This window comes from Marmota flaviventris, chromosome 2, assembly GCF_047511675.1.
Source record: "Marmota flaviventris isolate mMarFla1 chromosome 2, mMarFla1.hap1, whole genome shotgun sequence".
Classification (NCBI taxonomy): domain Eukaryota; kingdom Metazoa; phylum Chordata; class Mammalia; order Rodentia; family Sciuridae; genus Marmota; species Marmota flaviventris.
In genome coordinates, this window is record NC_092499.1 from 135,105,190 (window position 1) to 135,126,046 (window position 20,857).

A 20,857-nucleotide genomic window follows, 5' to 3' on the forward strand; every position below is an offset into this window, starting at 1 on the left:
ACCTAACTACCGTAATGAATGCTGCATATTAAGAGAAACCACAAGAAGGTTAAATGTTTGGTTGTCTAATATTCTTGGATTTGATATGAACCAACACATAGTCCTTGTTGTCATTGACAGAACCCCAGTTTGTATGTACATTATTCACATTCCTCTCTGTTTTGTTGGGAAAAGAGACATTTTAACCTTTTTTAAAAGGTTATTGATTTAATTTCATGTTATTTGGTTGCATGAAGTTGCCCTTAACCACTAAGAATTATCAAGATTTTTGCACAGACTTTTACATGTCTAGGATACTTCTACCAAGGCAGTTATGTTCATCATTTTCCTGCCTTTACCCGCCCCACCACCAAACATTTGCTTACATATTAATTAGCATTATTTTAGATGACCATTCCATAATGCTTAAGGATGGAATTTCCTCTTTTTGACAGAACCCAGGAAGTACATTCCTAGATATATAATGTTGGTATATCAAAGATGAAATTAAAATTGTCCTTCAGTTTTGAGGCCCTGTGTAAAGTTTTAACCACATTGTACAATATCTATTCTGTATTAGAAATAGCTAGTTGACAGCTTATACTTCTCAAAACTCATGTTGTTATGTATACAAATTGAGTTTCTATATGTGAAGTTAGTGAGTCTTTTTGTGTTACTCCAAAATAAAGGCAATGATTTATTTTTTCCCAATGCCAGTACAATTTGAGCTAATCACTCAAGGTGGATACTTTTACATTTTAAGGCTGGAATCACCAGCAGCCCTGTGGAAAACCAGACAAAGCATTGACTTTTAAATAGAGACTTTTAAATTGAACTGTTTTCTTTTGGAACTAGAATTAGAATAGTTAATATTCACCCATAAACCATTATTATGTGTACATTATTGTTGCTATTGTGATAATAGAGAATTTTATTTATTTTTATGCCAGCTTATATTGTGAAAACACATTTAGTCAATTTGAGTTTTATCAATCCTGTTATGCTTGTCCTTGGAACATCTTTGCGTATTCGAGGTTTGTAGTTGAAGAGTTTACTGTAAAAAAAGAAAAAATCAAAAACAAAAAAAAATGTATTGTTTTTACAGAATAAATTTATTGGAATGTGTACTGGGAGTAAGCTTTGAGGTTGTAAACAACTAAGGTAGTGTCATTTGGCTTCATATATGTAATGTGAGGTAGTAATGTAATTCATTTATTAAAGCAAAAATTGTTAATAGCAGGTTAACAGTAGAATCAAGAGTGTAGGCAAGGGTTTTCTTTTTTTTAAACACTCTCTGGGTCTTAGGTAATTTGAAAACACTGGGAGGTAGGGGGAGTGACAACATGATTTGTACACCTAAGAAAATATTTACCAGCTCAGTGAACCCTAAATTCACACATTTGACATTATCCATGTGTTGATCTGTATCCCATTTGCTTTCTCATTTTGGTGAAGAGCTAATGAACATGAAGAGAAAAGAAAGTATAAGGAAACCTAAAATCCCAGGGCCATTAATAAATAATAGGGGTCATGAGGTAGCTGAGGCCATAATGAAAGCACCAATTCACTTTGAATCCCAAGGCACACTGAGGAGGCAGCTATGTTTTGGGTTTATTTCTGTTTGAGAAAATATCAATTGTTTCTATTGTACTCACAATTCCAAATATGAAAAGTTCATAAAAAATAGGGATGCCAATCTGGTTCTTTTTCCTTAGGAGCTATCTTTTAATTTTGAACATTTTATTTTAAAATTAATGAAATTTAATTAATTCACCAAAAGATCTCTTGAATGCTTGCACTAAAACACAGATAGATGACATTTTCAATTGGAACATATAAATGATATTCTAAAATAAAAAGCCAAAACTTGTCATGAAAATATATATGTATATATAAAATGGCTCAAATTTAACAAGATTTATCTTCATAAAACACCAAAAATAATTTTATTAAAAATACACACAGAAATACAATAGAAATATTTCCAGACACCAATAAGACAAGTGTTCGTTAAGGGTAAAGATAAAGTTAATCAGTCTCACTTTAGCTATTCAGATTCACACAAAAAGTTTTAGTAAAAGCAATTTTAAAATAGCAGTAAGTAATATACTTTCCTTGAAAAACATTTTTCAAACATTTAAAAATATTCGGATAATCTGCATTTTATATTGAGGTTGATAATAAAGCATATACATCTTAAATGCAGAAGTTATTTCTCCAACCTGTGATTGCTGTTTTGAATTTTTTTATATGCATAGACCACATTCATCTCTGAAGTTACATTTTTATGCTTACTATTATAGGCACTGAATTGTAATTTTTCACACTTATTTTAGTATGTGCAAACAAAATATTGAGCTAGATGGTCAGGTTTATTCACAGATAATTTTTGTTTAAACAGATAATTTGTTTAAACAAGCTGTATCTCCACAACTTCAGTTTTCCTTCAAAAAAATTTACTCACACAATATCATATAATTATAGCTCATACATACAATACAGAGCAAGAATTTGTGACAGTACCATATTACAGCTCACATGTAAACTACAGAGCAAGAATTTGTTTTCTTACATATTATGTATGAGAAAGTAATGGAACAAAATATCAGTACCAATATAGCAGTCACTAATCTAGAGAAGAAAAACATCAAGTGATATTTTTATTCCACTTTTTCATCTGCCTTTGTTTTTATGAAGAACTCTGGTTTGTAGATACAGCGATAAGCCAAGAGCTGAGGAAGAACTCCATATGCTATGTTCAATGCTAAAAAAAGGATTTTTGCTTCTTCAGGGACTCTGTAGACATAAGCCGTTCTGGCATGAAGAGAAGCACCAATGTGAGAAAACTGAGCCTGTTATATTAAAAAAAAAAAAAAGTGGGTAAGCATGAAATTTGTGTTCAATTGGATGAATGATGAGTTCTGGATGGCTCATTTAGACCATGTTTCTCTGCCCTTGAAACCAGTCTTATTCACAGACAAAATACCTTCAAACAAACCACAGTCTTTTAATATGAGTTTTCATTAAGTTTAGGGTCATTCTTGATACTGTTCAAATAAAATATACTTTCTTTAGTGTGGTTTTTATCATGCCAATTGTGTTTTTTAACTGATTCAGTGCCCCATAATAAACATTGATTAGTGGCTCAATTCAATGAAAAAATCTGAATGAAACCTCCATCCTCCATTTCTTTCTGATTTGCATTCTGGAAATCCTACAGAGATTCAGCTATGCTTACAAATTATATTCCAATAAAAATTATATATAGATATATTTAGTATAAACTATTGAAAGAGAAGCACTGAGGACCTCAGCTTCATTTATCAGTCATCCACTTTTTGGAGCAAGAGCTCAAAGCCTTTTCATTGTGTATATATATAAAGTTTGTTTTTTATGCAACTTTAAAAATATGAAGGGTTGTGTTTTAAGATAAGATTGTTAACAGCTTGGATAGGGGTACGGGTATGATTGTTCTTTATAAAAGGGCAAATATATGTGCAGGCAACCTTTTAAAATCAAATTGTAAGTTATTTAGAAGTGTGACTTATCAGCTTAATTTGAGTTCACAAAACAAAAAGGCAAGGGCCTCCTTCTATACCTACATACTTCTTCAGAACACACATCCAGTTGGTCATTTTTGATACTTTTCATAAGCACAGAGGGAAACTATTAGAAAGGGAAATGCAGGCTGCAGCAAAATTAAAAGATCCTGAGAGAGGATTCCCTCAGGAAATTGGTGTCATTTTAGAATGCAACCCTCAAGTCTGTTATTTTCATGAACAAGGGATTGGTAATTTAAGTGTAACAAGTAGTAAATTATTAGATCAACAGGGTCAAAGTGAAATCTAAAGAAGACAAATAATTTTAAAATGACAAACTATTCAAATAATTTGCTTTAAGTACATTTAGGTTATTCATTTCCATCCATGTGAAACCAACATTCAGATAAGTGGTTAACAAATAAAAATGTTAACACCCAATTTTACCATGACAAGAAAAGGGCAAGCTTTTATAAGCAACATGTTTATGAATTTGTATCATCAGCAGATACTTTAATGGGCTATAATTTTACAAATTATTGATATATTCTGGATACCTCTGGTACATATTTGCTACTCTCTGGAGATAGTAATTTTTTTTTAATTACTCTGGTATGTTGCCAAGGGCCAAGTGGATTATCGGCATTGTGACCCATGAAGCACCCAGCGGGCTCTGCCCTCAGATACATTTCCTCGGGCAGATTCCCAAATCCAGCAAGTGTATTAATCCCTGGGCTACAAACACAAAAGATCTTGAGAGTAAAGAGCACTTTGGGTGCTGCCCTGAGGAGCTGCTGTTGTGGATATTTCTAGGAGCTCTGAACAGTGGTTCCTGTCACTAGTTTTTCCTAGCGCTTATTTTGAATAAGTGTTTTTTTGAATATATAACTTAACTTTTTCTTCTGGACTGGAGGCCAGTTTTGAACCCTGGTTTTCTCATAAATGTGGGTTTGGTAGCTCTATCTTTATAGACACTTTTACACACCACTAAATCACCAGATTTGGAAAAAGCCAACCATACTTTGAGAGATTAAGTAATATGAGCAGTTGTGCTTACTTGCATAGGGAAGCCTGCATAAAAAGTCAGTGTTTCTGTGGGCCCTTTTCCTGCACTAATCAGTGCAGTTAATACCTCATTTTCATGATCAGCAAACCCATGGCAACATTAAAAAAATGATTCATGTCCTTAGATTAGATTGTAAGCCCTCTGGGCAGGTACCATGTCTAATGTTTTGTGTGGCACTATCGCTTTGTTAGAGCTCAATAAACATTCAACAACAATGGTCTGTGACTCAAAATACAAAAAGGATCTGTAAAGCATTTCTTTATTTTTATAACTACCTATAGTAAGCCATTCGATTCAGAATTATTAAATAAGGGTGAAGATTTTAACTTTCCTAATCAAAAGAGATGTCTGTATATGAGAAGAGAACTCTAATGCCAGCTCCTAGTTCTGCACATAATTCTAATGGGTGCATTTATGGCAGCCATACCTCCAGCTGAGTGGGCATCCAACTATAGCTTCCTCCCAAGCATACTAGTGTTAAGTATCTAGAGTCAAGTTTCAGAGGAACCTCAGTCTCACCTGAGGGTTCCCCTCCTAAGCACACAGGACTCCATAGGATGGCTTGAAGAGTTCAGCCTGAGCACTTTGCAAGGGTCAGGAGAATGAATGAACTCATTGCTGCTGAGCTGACTTGGGGCCCAGGATTATGGGTATAAGATCTGGATCAAAGTGCAGTGGTGTGAGATTAAGTCCTTAATCATTTTTCTATTTCATTCTGGATTGTTTTCTAACTTACAAAGATCATTGAGATACAGTTTGTTTGTTTGTTTGTTGTATTGAGAATTGAACCTAGGGCACTTAACCACTGAGCCACATCCCCAGACCTTTTTATTTATTTATTTATTTATTTATTTTTATTTTGAGACAGGGTCTCTCTAAGTTGCTTAGGGCCTTGCTAACTTGTTAAAACTGATCTTGAACTTGTGTTCCTCCTGCCTCAACTTCCTACGTCATTGTAATTACAGGCATGTACCACCGTGCCCAGCTTACTTTGATTTTTTTAAGATTGGATGATTGGAATGGAAAACGAGGCAATGAAAGTAAACAAAAGGCTAAGTTTTAATAGCTTTTTTTTCTTATATTCATAGATACAACCTGGAAAAGACAACTAAAAATCAGTCCTGGCTCCAGAAGGAAGAACTGAATTTTATGTGCTCACACGAATGTTCTAGGCAAAAACTATGTGACCATTGGGACAATAGCCTGGTTATTTGGCCAATACAATATAAATAGCTAATCCGGAACCATGTTATCTTTTCTTAGGGTTTTCTGAGCAGCATAGTATAGTGATTCAGAACACTTACTCTGGAACCAGATGGCCAGAGTCAAATTCCAGCTCCACCACAAACCAGCAAGATGGCCTTGGGTGAGGTATGTAACCCTGTGGCTTCCTCATCTGTAAAAATGGGTAATAATAGAACCTACCTCATAGAGGTTCAGTGCAATGATATCTGGGACATGCTTAGGATGGTGCCAAGCACATGAGGCTGTTCTGTAGACAGATTCAAAACTCAAATACTTTTTCATAATCTGGTGCTGTACTTTGTTGAAAATCTGGGCTCTTGTTGACCTTTTGGCTGTCATTGTCTCCATCAAAGGATAATATAAATATGTTAAACCCAAAGTCTCATTTTAATACTAAATAAAGATGTCTGGTAATGAATCATACCAAAAGCAAATGAGTAAAGTGAGATTTGCATTAATATTACAATTATCCATACTTTTCCTAAACCTTTATTTTCATATACGTCTTAAAGGTTTCCACAAAGGAAAAAACTAAATTCACTTCAGTAGAGTCAGCTCTTTATAACCAGATTGTCCACAGATAAGCCTCCAGACCCCTTTGTGAGAAAGTCCATGGCACCTGCACAGTCAGGAGTGGGAGAGGCGGAGGGCAACCAGTGGGAGGAGATTTCACCTTGTAAGAGTGAAATGAGCCTGCTTCTAAGGTTGTAGGGCTGCAGAAAGCCTGTTGTGAATCTGTCCCATAGCTTTCACCCAGTTTCTTTGAGTTTTAGGTAATTATATGCAATACACATAGCTTGCTTAAACTGGCTACAGATTAATTAGTGTCTCAATAAAATAAGGCATTTCTCCAAACTCTTACTGGGAATTATACCAATAATAATAATAGCAACCAAGAGTTTACATAGCTATTGTGTGGCATGAACTATTCTTAGCCCTTCAAATATATTGCCTCATTTAATCCTCACAGCAACACTATGAGAAAGGTACTGTTAATATCCTCACTTTACAGAAGAGGAAATGTGATCAGAGAGGTGATCAAGGTCATTGAGCTAATCAGTGACAGGTTGGATCTAAATCATTCTTCTTCCAGAGCTCCTGCTCTTAACCATTAACTATTAGCTCTGAGGGGTTTTTTTCTTTTAATTTTTTCATTTTTAGTGATATTTTAACAATATAAAAATATTGTTATTTTAACAATATTTTTAACAATATGATATTTTAACAATTATAAAGTAATCCATTTATGCTAAGGGAAATTGGTTCCAGGAAATCTGTGGATAATCAAGTCCCTTATATAAAATGATATATTTGCAGGTATAATACACACATCCTCCCATATACTTTAAACCATAGGTTTAAAATCTAGGTTACTTAATAATACCTAATAGAATATACATTTTATGTAAATAGTTATTAGGGAATAATGACAAGGAAAAGTCTATATGTTTAATAGGCCTAAATTTTTGATGGTTGAATCTGCACATAGAGCTATGTAAGTTGATAGAAAATGCTAGTAAACAGATTGAATCAGCCTGTAATACTTTTTAAGTTAGGCTTGCAACTTTAGTCCTATAGTAAGCATTTTGTATGAAGAAATAATTGGCTATGAATAAGTTCCAGTGGAATTATTTGGCCTAAAAGGTGTCCTGGTTTTACTTTATTCTACTTATCTAGTGAACTTTTGATTTCTGAAGTCAACAGATTTGCCAAACTCCTACATTGTCAGAAATCAAGGACTGTCTTCCATTGACCTAACAGATATAGAACTTTGCAAAGATTTTTTTTCTTATTAAATTCCATACAGTTGGGAGTTCACTAGATCTTTTAATAAGAGCATGTTTTGGTAATGTCAGTAGGATCATGAAGGTATAAGGCTTCTAAATTAGACATGGCAATTTTAGCCAACAACAGGTACTGGTCAAGGTTACAAAGTAATTTTTATGTTGAATATATCTGATACCCTCCTAAGATGAGAGGCTATTTCATAAACAGGTATTTTCTAGGTGTAAAACAAATAACAACTAATTCAACATCCTAATCATATGCATTGTTTTGCTGCAGCATGATTTCTAACTTTTCCTTAGGCTGAACACTATGTATAATAGATACCCAAGCCCAATAATAGCTCTAGGGTGAAACACACAATTCTTGAATTATGCCAGTCTTTGCCTGCTTAGTCAAGAGAAATGTCCTTCTGACATTTATAGGACCTGAGCCTCAGACTCTGGGTCTGGGCGCTTATCAGCAAGAGAGGAACTTCAGGCTACCTTGTCACATTGGGTAGTGATGAATAAGCCCAAGGATTCCTGGAAGTCCTAAAGTTTGGCTGAAGCTGCCACTGCTGCTGCCCTTCCTAGAATGATCATAGTAGAGTCACAAGTACCCATTTGAAAGATGAGCTTCATCAACAGGTAGTGTTTTGGGTTGGTTTCAGTGCTCTGGGCTCTGATATCCAGTTGCTCCCAAAGCCATGACCTTCCTAAGCCTCCTGACTCCTGGCTCATTCCACATGACTGGGCCTTTGCTTAGGTTTTTCTGCATAATTCTCTAGTTTCCTGAGATTTTACAGGTCCCACGTCAGGCCTCCTCTGCCATCCTCCTAGCTGAGGACACTTCTAGCTGAGTGCTGCCTCAAGCTGGTGGCACAGGGAAGACCAAGGCACATGGAGTGCAGAGGAGGCCCAATAGTGAATCAAAGCACACAGGTAATGAGTAGCTGTTGGACTCTGAATAATCTAATCCTAGAAAAGTTGGACACTGTAGCACATGCCTGTAATTCCAGCAATTTGGAAGGCTAAGGCAGGAGGATCTCAAGTTCCAGGCCAGCCTCAGCAACTTAGCCAGAGCCTGTCTCAAAAAAATTAAAAGGGCTAGGGATGTAGCTCAGTGGTAAAATGCCCCTGGATTCAATTCCCAGTACAAAAAAAGAGAGAAAAGAAAAGGCTGGCAAGAGTATGGTGAGTATGTATATGTATCCTGGATGATACAGGAAAATAATGGAGAGGAACCAGGCCACGAAAAAAGCCAAGGTTTACTCTGCCCACTGACCTGCTGCACACTCTGACATCTAGATGCTTCTTTGTTCCCTGAAGAGACTCAACCTAATAAAGTCCTGCTTGGCCCTCAGAACCCCTTTAGATGTCACTGCCTCCCACACTCATGCTCACCCACAAAGGTTCTCCAACTCCTCCATGCTGCACACAGTCTTTCTTGCATAGAAGAACCCTGTGCCATAGCTGTTTGCAGAGGCAGGGGAAGATAGTGAAAAAGAAGATGGGCTTTGGAGTCAGGATTTCATATCCTTTTTATGCCATTTAGTAACTCTAGTGACCTTGGCCAAGTGACTCAAGCTGTCCCTAGCTTCAGTTTCGTCATCTTTAAATGGAAATTTAATTTAAAAACAAAAATCTTTGCAAAGATAATGTCATGCATACGTTACTCTTTCTTCTGAGGCACATAGGAAGACCACATTTACCAGACTCCCCTGCAGCTGAGTTGATACCAGAACTGGCCCTTGAATATATTCCATATGATCTATGCACAGCAAGAAATGAAATTTTACTGTTTAACCACTGAGTATTTGTTACTGCAACAGAACACAGAGCTATCCTTACACAAATAGGTAAGTACAATATTTAGCATAATTTGCCCATGTCCTATTTTAGTCTCTAAATCTGACAAGGGAATGACACAACCAGGGGAAATGATCAAGTCTGGAATTATAAATATAAGAGTCTTGGAGCAAATTGGGATGAAGCAATTGGAAGTCATTACTTATAGTTGAAGGCCTGAAGAGTTGGGTCTATAAAGGAGGAGCCACCAACAAAGTGGGATAAATGGAGGTCTCCTCCAGGATAGGAATCCTTTCTTTTGGGTGCTGAATTGACTTTTCTATTATGAATATTCCAATTTTATAATTAAATGCCTCAGGCTTGAAGGATTTAACCCAGTAACCCCCAAAATACTGTAATTGTTCTTTAATTCTGAATTCTAGTGTCTTTGCCATATGGTTACTACACCATGGGTACATACTTAACTGTATATGCCTAGAGTTTCTGGATGAACTTCATTCTTAAGCCTTCTTGAAATGAACAAGACAAAGTTTTTTAAAAAACTGAGTTCATTTTTTTTTATTTCCAGTAAGAAACTATAATAATTACTTAACTTTCTTCCTTGTTCAGAAGATTGCTTTGTTTCACTACTTGTTATGCTTGTAAAAATGTTTTGTATGATAACTGCATAAATAATTTCCAGTTTAATGTAGTAAACTTTTACTGAACACCCACTGTCAGAGAATTAGCTTGGTGCCAGAAGGAGGAATTCAACAACAGGCCCAGCTTTCCAGGAGCAGAACTTTTCTTAAGATCAGTTTCCCTGGTTCTATATAGCATAGTATAGCAGAATTGGAAATATTAAATTTAGATAGACATCTTGAAAATAACAGCTCTCAATTCCTTTTCAGTGGCCATGATATTCAGAGATTGGGAAACAGTCCTATAAAAACAATAGCGCTACTTGCTCGGTATGTGAACTTGGGCAAATCATGTAATGTCACTTAACCTCAGGTTCCTCATCTGTATAACTAGACAAATCTACTAGATAGTTATTGTTTAAGTAAAATGTATATACAGAAATGTCTTCCAAAGAATTGTAAAACAAAAGACAACATGTCTCATAGCTATTTCTTACTCTAAACACTGAACAGAGATAGTTTTTATATATATTCAATAATGATAGCTATATCACCACTCAGAAGAAAATATTCTTAGTACCTGAGCTAGGCCTCCAGCGTGAATCAGTGTTATGTCAGGCATCCAGGAACACCCAGGAACCACTAAGCCATAAAGTGCAATCACAAAGTAAGGGACAGAATAAAACATATATGCCAGCATCTGTATTGAATGGAGAAATAAATAACATCAGCAAATTAATAGCTTAGCCTAAACAAAAAGTATAAAAACAAATAACATTTTTCAGGATAAAATCCTAAATTCAGTTTTCTCTTTAGGGCCACATTTTCCCATTAAAAAAAAAAAAGAATTTAACTTTTAAACTTTTAAAAATTCTTAGGCTTCATAACTACTTGACCTGAATTTTAGGATAAGCAGCAGGATCCTTTAGGTAGGGCTCTTGAAATTGTGCATACGATCGGCAGAGTTCAGCTGGGCAATCCAAAGCAATCTAAGAACAAAAATGAATTTATCATAAAAATACAATCACTTCTGGTTTGTAGGTTTGCTGATAAGGCTAATGTGCCAGGTTTAGTCACAAGCTGCTATTTAACAAAAACTGCATTGTAGAGGTTCATCAATGAAAGAGAAAGAGGAAATATTCTGCAGATTTATCTAAGGAAATTAAACAGAGGTTAATAGTGGAGTAGGAAATGGAAACAAATGCTCTATTCTTGGGTATCTTTCAAATATTCATAGTTTAAGTATGTAGGTTTGGCTAGCCAAAGCACAGCTTGCTTTAGATTTAGTTTCACTTCTCCTGGGAATAACTAGCCAACTAGTCCCTACAGGAAGAAAAGTAGATTTCTATACCAAATTCATCTTACTATCCTCTCCAAGATTCAAAAATAGCATCCTCCTCTCTCCAGTGCCTCACAGAGTATATATGGCCTTTGAGTATAGTAAAGGATAATGATTTAAAAGCAGGATCCTCTTGTCTGAAGCCACCTCCTGTATCTACTTTGAAAGAGATCAGAAAAGATTTAGTCTCAGCAGAGAAAACTCTAGGCCACAGAACAGACAAAGGTCTCTTTGGCATACTACTGAGTCTGCTGAGTCACCTTCCCTCTCAGGTACCATTCCTCATATCCTTGGCCATAAATGAAATGTCCCAACATGTAGAACACAAGCCAATGTCAGAACTGGTCAAAATGGGTCCCAACCCAAAACCCATCTGCAAAACCCCCACTTACCACACATACACATCCACGCATTTTTCTAACATGCAGAGGGAAGTGGATATGGTTTTGCAAGAATACAACTGGGTCATGTTATTTCTTTTTGTCTCTACTTTGAGAAATATACAGCAAACTAACCAAAGAAAAGTTTCAGTGGTATGAAAAGTTTTCAGTGGCCTATGACCTTGCCTTTGTTTCCCTTCCCTGTCTCTCTCCTCTTCTTAACCAAATCCTCCAGGATGATTCTGACAATCCATAAACAGAGACAACTCAAAATAGCTTCTTACTGTGAATCCTCAGTGGCCATACAGGCCCCTTTTAGCCCAAGGACCGCAAAAAAATGGAAAAGCTGCATCAGTTTACACTTGCCGCTCTGTTCCCTGACTGTTCTAAGCTGAATATAGTTAATTCCGAGCTGCTTAAATTTTTTTCTGCTAAGAATAAATTATGAAACAGAGCATTGTGAAGGATCACTGATCAATTAAAACAGAGAAGTCATTTATTGATGCTTACTTTTTATACATAGTAACTCTACCAAGAGTTTAATGTGCATTATCTTACTTAATATTCAAAACAATACTGTAAGGTAGGTAGTTTCATTTTAGAGGAAAAAATTGAGGTCAAAGAAAATTTTTCTAAGGCCATAGAGCTATAGTAAATGGCCAAGATTCCAAACTCAAAAGCTTATAGGTCTTTTTCTTATCCTTCATATTATAAAAATTATAAAGGGAAAGTAGAAAAAAATGAAATGTCCACATGCCCTTAATGTTTATCATGCACATCAATACCCAGACTCTGAACCTGGAGCTGGTTTGCTCAACACTATTCTTACCAGTGAGAAATTCACATGACCCTACATAGATTTGAATTGTTTATTTTGAATTTGAATTCTTACTCAGTCCCATTGCCCCTTCTCTTGAGATGCTCTGTGTGACAGCTAGATGAGTCTTAGGATATCATCCTTGCCAAATATATTTACATTTAAATCAGAAACATCAAAGGATCCAAGAAAATTGAATTCTAATGGCTAAAATAAGGTAAGGAAGATACTTTTCGATGAAGCTTGACCTAGGGACCTAAAGGAGGTGGTATGAAACAACCCAAGATGTAGTCACCCCTTGGGATCAGAGGCTTGAGGGTGAGAGACCAGCATGAAGTAGGTCCAGAATTCCAGGCTCTAACAGGAAAAAATTGTTTGTTTGTTTGCTAAGAAGTCTGATTGAAAAAAAAAAAAACATTTTCAGGAGTTTTGGAAGCATTAATAGGATAATAATGTTGTTTTGATCTCTTATGCTTACCAAGCCTCTGAACAAGCAAAATACAGTTGCCAGGAGGAGACACATGACCAACATTAAATCCAGTGGTCTTCTCAGCAGGTCCTTTGCTTGGGCTTCTTGTACAACCTAAAATAGAGTTTTATCTAAACAGCAAGCCCAAAGTGCCAAAGAAGAATCTCAGATCTCCTTAAACACTGAATGCCATGATGATGGATGACAGAATTTTGAAGATTCACAATTCATATCATATACCACTTGCCATGGAACTTTAGGAGCGTCATCCCCACTCCTTCTGTGAAATGAAGAGATGAGACCAGGTGATCTTGAAGGGCCTTTCCAGCTCTGTTAGTCCAGATTTTTTCTTTTCTTTTTTTTTTTTTTTTATTTTTTTTATAGTTGTAGATGGACAGCATGCCTTTATTTTGTTTCTTTTTTTAATATTTATTTTTTAGTTGTAGTTGGACACAATCCCGTTATTTCACTTATTTATTTTTATGTGGTGTTAAGGATCTAACCCAGTGCTTCACACATGCTAGGCAAGTGCTCTGCCACTGAGCTACAGCCTCAGCCCCCCCGATTTTTTTTTTTTTTTTTTTTTTAGTTTTTAGGTGGACACAATATCTTTATTTTATTTTTATGTGGTGCTGAGGATCAAACCCAGTGCCTCGCGCATGCCAGGCCAGTGCGCTACCATTTGAGCCACATCTCCAGCCCCCAGATTTTTTCTTGAAATGACATTTTCATGATTTTAAAAGATACATTCATTTGAAAACTAAGAAAATATTAATAAATAAACCATGAACTAGTCATATCACTTTTTAGTCACATATTTACATTTGTATTCATTTGTATATATACATATTCATATAAAATCCATTTTGGGGCAGGGGAGATGGGATTTAACCCAGGGTCATTTTACCACTGAGATCAATCCCCAGCACTTTTTCTTCTTAATATATTTTTTAGTTGTAGGTGGACATAATACCTTTATTTTATTATTTTTATGTGGTGCTGAGGATCAACCCCAGTGCCTCACATATGCCAGGAAACCACTCTACCACTGAGCTACAACCCCAGCACCCCAGCACATTTTTTTTATTTTGAGATAGGATTTCACTAAGTTGCTGAAGCTAGCCTCAAACTTTTGATCCTCCTATCTCAGCCTCTCGAGTCACTGGGATTACAGACATGGACAGCTAAAATCTGTATTTTCACAAAATTAGAACATAATATATAAACAATTTTGCAGTCTCTTTTCACTCAACAACTACCTATATAATAAGCATTTTCCTGCATTATTAAAAGTTCCAAAACTTAACACTATATGGAAACACACTTTAGCTATTCTCCCACTGTTGGCATTTACATATTTTTCACTGTCAAATTTAATGTGATGGTGAACAATTTTGTACATAAATCTTTGTCATCTTTTTTGCTTGCAGCACTAGGGATTGAACGGGTGTTCCACTACTGAGCTATAAAATCCAGCTTTTTTATTTTTTATTTTGAGGCAGGGTCTTACTACATTGCCCAGGCTGGTCTTGAACTTGCACTCCTCCTGCCTTAGCCCCCTATGCAGCAGGAAATATAGGTGTGCACCAGCATACCCAGCTGTACATAAAAATCTTTGACAGCATTTCTTTAATGAATTTCTTAGGATAGGTCACTGACTATTCAATTTTTAGGTTGAAGGATTGTTAAGTTTATAAACTTAGGTTCTTGTTAGCACTGTATGATGGTTGCATTTGGTCCATCACTGTGTTTTAGCATCAAAAATAATAATTAAAGGTTCTGTGGGTCTTATGATTATTCTGATGGCATACTGACATGGTGCCTCTGAAAGCAGGGAAGACGGGGCTAAAGCCAGGATTGCTATTTACTTTTTCTTTTTAACAACTACCTCATTCCTCAAAGGGATGTAAAAGCAACAGTGTGCCAGCCTGAGTTTAACACAGCAGGTGTCTAAATGTTTACAAATAAAGTGTGTGTAGGTTTAAATATATTTTAACACTGTGGGTTTAGCTCAATGGTAGAGAAGATAATTAGCATACAGGAGACTATAGGTTCAATCCCCAGCATCAAGGAAAAAAATAATAATTTTATTGAGTTCTATTATAAATGTTTTTGTAGGCCGGATGTGGTGGTACAATCCTGTAATCCCAGTGGCATAGGTGGCTGAGGCAGGAGGATCAGAAGTTCAAAGCCAGCCTCAGCAACTTAGCAAGGCCCTGTCTCAAAATAAAAAACAAAAAGGGTTTGGGATATGACTCAGCAGGTAAGCACCCCTGGGTTCAACCTCCAGTACCATCCCTAAAAAAGGGTGGGGGGTGTAAAATAAATAACCATTACTCTGATAATTATATTATCGTATGATTTATATTTGCATTTATATGCTTTATTTAAAGGATCTTGTCTAAAGATCTAATACCTGGGGCTGGGGTTGTGGCTCAGTGGCAGAGTGCTTGCCTAGCATATGTGAGGCACTGGGTTCGATTCTCAGCACCACATATAAATAAATAAAATAAGGGTCCATTGCCAACTAAAAAATATTTTCCTAAAAAAAAGATCTAATACCTATAAATGGAAAAGAAACTTAGAAAGATGTCACTAGGTTAGATATTAAGACTTTTAACAGAGTACCTGCCAGGTCAGTATTATTTCACCTTGCCCACTTTGGCTGTGAATAGAAGGGAGGTATCTCAGAAGAGGTCCTCTAGCCAATCTCCATGTGCCTGGATTTCTTGGGAATCAGACCCTATGGCTATGTGGACTACCTTGAATAGCAGTAGCTCTCCAACCTCCTTGTGGGCCAATATATGCACAGTTTCCAGGTACTCAAACCCAAGCCATTAATAACTTCAGACAAAGTACACATGTGAACCTTGTTTAACACATTAATGCAGAATCTGATAAAGTTCCAAAAGTATGGCCTGTCTAATAGAAGTTGGTGTATTCAGACAGAAGCCAACCAGCCTGGTCACATCAACGGAAATGTAAACAAATGTTACACAATCAACAGAGTCACACTGATTGATGCCTCGCCTCAGATGCTCCAGTCCTTAGAGGTATAACTCAATTCAGTGACCAGTGGACATTTGAAAACAGGTTACGTTTAAACTTAATAAAATCACCTTTGAGGGATAATTATAATTTTCCGATGGCTGATTATAGATTCTGAAACCAGCCCAGACAGGAAGACAAGCATATGGTATGCTTAAGAAAAATGCAGGGCAAATCCTTGTTCCATACTTCCCTATTTAAAAGAGAAGAAAGAGAAATTCAAATGTTTACCCAAAGCATATCTAACCACAAGTAATATTTAGGATACCTGCAGATACCTCCCCATCTCAAATCATCTAAAATTTTTCTATGGATCAGACATTATATTTAAAGAGATGAAGAAGAAAATGTGAATTTAAAATGTAGATATTAATGGGCATATCCTGTCAACAGTATTAAAAAATATATGTAATATACCATCCTGGTTTCCAGCATGCATAATAACTTTTTACCAATTTCCAAATACATTTGTTGAGTTCTCATTGTGTGTCAAGAGTTTTATATATATAGCAAAGAGTTGTAACAAGTATTTGCACACTAAATGTTGCCACAAATGCTGGAGTCAGCCTCTCTATCCTTCAAAAAGTTAGGAATCTGTGATACTTAACTGTCATAATTGTTCAATGCGCTCTTCTGAAATCTGCTTAAAGGCACTTCTTAAAAGTCAAGATTACAGAAAGGAACAGGAATAATTTTACAGAACAGGTTTTTTATAATCTTGAAATCTCTTAGTTCTCTAATAACCAAAATAATCTACATATTGTTTAAAAAAATCCCCATTATTGCAGAAAAGGAAAGTGAATTTTAAGATAAAGTTTCTTACCTACAATGTTTCCAGGCACAAAAACAACAATACTCATTATAATGGATCCTACCCAATATAGGCCAATGGTTCTATAATTTTCCCTGTAACAAAAAAAAAAAAAAATCTTGACTTAGCACACTTGTCTTAGAGTATTATTAGAAAAGACTATCCTCAATATTATGTTTTATTCTAACTAGTGCATGAATTAAGAGTAATAAATCAAACAAAAGGAATCCTAGCAATCAAACATCATCTCCATATGTAATACACTACAGAACCTTCTTTGTATCCCTTTGAATAAGAAATTATTCTTACTACCTCAATCTGCTGTTAAATTACAATGTATTCATCACTGTCACAGAACTCCCTGTTAGATGTAAAAGAGCATGAAAAGGAAGAGAAAGTTAAAAGAAGAAAAGAAACTGGATCCATATTTTAAATCATTGTAAGTATGAGTAACAATATAAAACGCACTTTCCCTTGGCAACAGAGTTTTGTCCAAAGCCCCAAAAGTAGAGATAGTACATGACACATATTCCATGTTTTAAAGGAGCTGCTAGACATATACCCACAATCTTCAATGTTGGATTATTGGTTGAAATGTTGCTTCAACTGATAACCCAATAACTCAACTTCATACAATAAAGGAGGCTATGGAAAGCTCAAAAGAAGATTCTCTGAAGGGTACAGAAGTGGAGAACACTATGTGCTTTCTGCCCTATCCCAGTCCCAAGCCAAATGCAGCCAACCCCATGAGGACCTTTCACAATGACTTGTATTGTCCATAAAGGAACAAATAAGAATTAGCTGGAGCTATCCTCAAGTGTATGATGAGAAAGGGGGAACAGCCAATCAAGCATCACTTCAACCTTAGATGGGGCAGAAATGCATGACTTTCTCTAACCTGGAGCCAAGGGAAAGCCTGGGAAGGTAGCTGGAGCCATCTTGAAAGAAGCCTCCCCAAAGAGTGTGCCTTGTGGGATATGGAAAGAAGCTATGGGTAAACTGTCACGGACAGGAGAGTCAAATTCAGCCAGACAGCATTGCTTACTTCAGGAACTTGAACGATGCAGAGGTTCTTGCCATAGTGGTCTCCAAAGAGCCCATATAGGTGTCCCACAAGACACAGCATTTCATGGTAGAGAACACTAGTACCCAGAAAACAGCAACTGTCACATAAGACTTCCCCTCTTTCTTTAATCCTACACTTTAATCCATACACTCCCAGAGTAGACGGCCATAGAGAGTTGAAAAGGACTATGACAGACTCTCCCAAGGCTGGGTGAAGGTCCCCAAATCACAGAACTACACCTGGCAATGGGGAAAAGCTTTAAAATGAGATTGAAGTTTTGAATCAGAATGTGCTGAGCTTGAATTCCTGAAAATGAGACTTGTTATTATTAGAAAACATGATCAGAAAGCTAAAAGTCAGACTGCCTGAGCTTCACTAGGGTGGGGAAGCAATCCCAGGACACATTAAAAAAGGCAGTGGTGCAAGAAAAATAAAGCCACATTGGACATGTACCTGCAGAACTTATATTCAGGTCCAAATGTACCTGACTGTATTTGCCTCTCTAAATACATGTTCCTTACATACCTATTTATCTTTGCTAAGAGAGCAAAGGCACACACAGCAGGCAAACAGACTTACTCCCAAGCTATGGCTGCCACCATCACTAGGTACATCAGATAATGAGCAGATCCATCCCAGTAGCAGATCATGTGCCCATAGGCAGTATTCAGATATGGTTCACCCTAAAGAAAACATTAAAAAGTCCATTTTAAATACTCAGTTAAATGCTGAACCCCAGACCTATTTTGCAAGTAAAATAAAACAGCAGAACTACTTGGTATTAGTCTTCTAGAATGAAACTATTCCTACTCAATTGGTAGGAACTTGAAAATATAACTTTATCCTGTAGCTGCCAAAACTAGGGACTGCCACAAGAGTTAAAAAAAAAAAAAAGGTTCTATGACAGATGAACATACATCAATACAAAGGCAGATGGCAGTGTGAGCCATCCTGGCTGCATGGCCAACTCACTGAAGCCAGAGGTATTTGACTATGGCCAGAGGGGTAGCCAAGACCCTGCTTACTGGCTGGCATTATCATACTGATCCCATGGCTGGCTGGGATGGTCATAGAGAAACTCATGCCCCTCTTACTTCCAGCGAGACAACACTGAACTCATAGCTTCCCACCAACCTTTCATTCAACCCTCCCATGAGCCCTATGGTATGGACACAACTAATTCCATTTCACAGGGGGGAAACAGGCTTTAAGAGGTTACAAGACTTGCCTATAGTCATGAAGTGAGTATACAGCAGAAACTGTACTCTCAAGAAGACTCATACTTCTGAGAAATTTTTAATTTTAGGAATTTTACAAAGATGAGATTATATAATAAACCACATTTCCCTTGTCCAGGTGGCTACTACAATATCACTGTCAAATATGCCTGGTTTTTACTGTCTTTCTGCCTCCACTTTCTTTTTTTTCCTTTCTTCTCCCATGTGCATGTTCTCATGGCTTGTTTCATGTTTCCCTAATATGCCTTAAGTCTTTCATAATTTTATTTATTTATTTATTTATTTTTTTTGCGGTGCTGGGAATTGAACCCAGGATCTCACACAAGCCAGACAAGTGTTCTGCCACTGAACCTTAAGTCCTTTCTACAATAAGAAGAGTGCAGATCAGTCAGCTACCAAGCCAGGCATTCTCTCAAGCTTCACGCTTCCCTGGGACAAAGGAATGCTCTATCATCTTTCCCCACAAATCAAAATCGTATCAGAGGAGGAAACATCACCAAAATTATACTTCTGCACCACTGCCTGGCCCACATCATTTCTCTCTATATCATGCCCTGACTAGATAACTAATACCATTTCATTTCATGGTTTCAATCATTCACACATACATACCTGGCTCCCAGAGACAGTGCAGGCCTATCCTGGTGGCTAGATGGACATCTTTAGCAGAATGGTTCATGAGCCCTTCAAATTCATTGGAACTCCTCCAATTCATCAGCTTCTCCCCTCAACCAGCACCCCACCTCACCTCTATGTTAACAGCAATGCCACTCAAGTTCCCAGGTCAAAACAACAGGATCTCAATATTCATTCATTCATTCATTCATTCATTCTCTCCCTCCCTCCCCCCTCCCCCCCCCATCTTTTCTTTTCCTAATTCCTTGCTCTCCTACAGTCTTTTGGCAAATCCTATCAGTTTTCTCTCTCTGGTGTCATCCCACGCAATCCTTTCTCTTCATTTCAGCCCAGTCAAGCCTCAGTGTCCCTTCCTGAACCACTGCTACATTTCCAAATGATCTCCCTGTCTCTCCCCTCCTTCTCAGCCAACACTGCTGTTGGATGAAGAGTCATGTAGCCTGACTCTTGGCATGTCACTCTGCTCTAAAACTGTTCAAAGCGTGTTACTGCCTACAGGAAAAGCCCCATCCCCTCTATACAGCTTCCACGTCTCCAGAATCTGGCCTATGACCTTACTACTATTCCATCCAAATTCCTCTTCTCATGCCCCATCTGCCCCAATGCTTACCACCCTCATCAGCTTGACCTCTAGCCTTTTGGTCAGCCACCTCCCTCCTGAAGCCTTCCTCTTCTGGACTTAGTGGCCTGGCTCTCTGGGTTTCTCTTATGTCTCTTTCTACCTGTCACAATTCACTTTAGAGGCTCCTCCTCTCCTGGCCCCAGTTTCCAAAGTTCTGACCTTAGCTGCCTTCTCTCCACATCTCCCAAATAAGTTCCTCTCCTTTCAGATCTGCTGGTACCAACTATATTCAGATAGCCCCCAAATCTGCCAGGACCATTCCTTGGAGCTCAAAATTTACAAAGTTCTATTAACTGGAACATCTGCCAAGATGTCCCTCAAGTACCTGAAACTCCACATGTCCTCAATGAATTCAGCACCATCCCTGCAAACCTGTACCCAGGAGAAGACACATGGTATTTCTCTCT

General features: G+C 37.1%; 2 protein-coding genes across 3 annotated transcripts in view; one reads left to right on the forward strand and one right to left on the reverse strand.

Moving 5' to 3' along the window:
- The window catches only part of Hdgfl3 (HDGF like 3), a 66,605-nt gene extending 61,781 nt beyond the window's left edge, over positions 1–4,824 (forward strand). Inside the window, exon 6 of the mRNA XM_027920218.2 lies at positions 1–4,824. Coding sequence (XP_027776019.1) covers positions 1–6 — 6 coding nt within the window. The 3' untranslated portion in view covers positions 7–4,824.
- Positions 1,897–20,857, reverse strand: part of Tm6sf1 (transmembrane 6 superfamily member 1) — a 26,381-nt gene continuing 7,420 nt past the window's right edge. For both annotated transcript variants that reach the window (XM_027920199.2, XM_027920205.1), the window contains exons 4-10: positions 18,534–18,637; positions 16,901–16,983; positions 16,149–16,270; positions 13,039–13,143; positions 10,921–11,013; positions 10,605–10,724; positions 1,897–2,831 (exon numbers count right to left, since the gene is read on the reverse strand). In XM_027920199.2, coding sequence (XP_027776000.1) covers positions 2,640–2,831; positions 10,605–10,724; positions 10,921–11,013; positions 13,039–13,143; positions 16,149–16,270; positions 16,901–16,983; positions 18,534–18,637 — 819 coding nt within the window. In that variant the 3' untranslated portion in view covers positions 1,897–2,639. The remainder of the gene's footprint in view (positions 2,832–10,604; positions 10,725–10,920; positions 11,014–13,038; positions 13,144–16,148; positions 16,271–16,900; positions 16,984–18,533; positions 18,638–20,857) is intronic.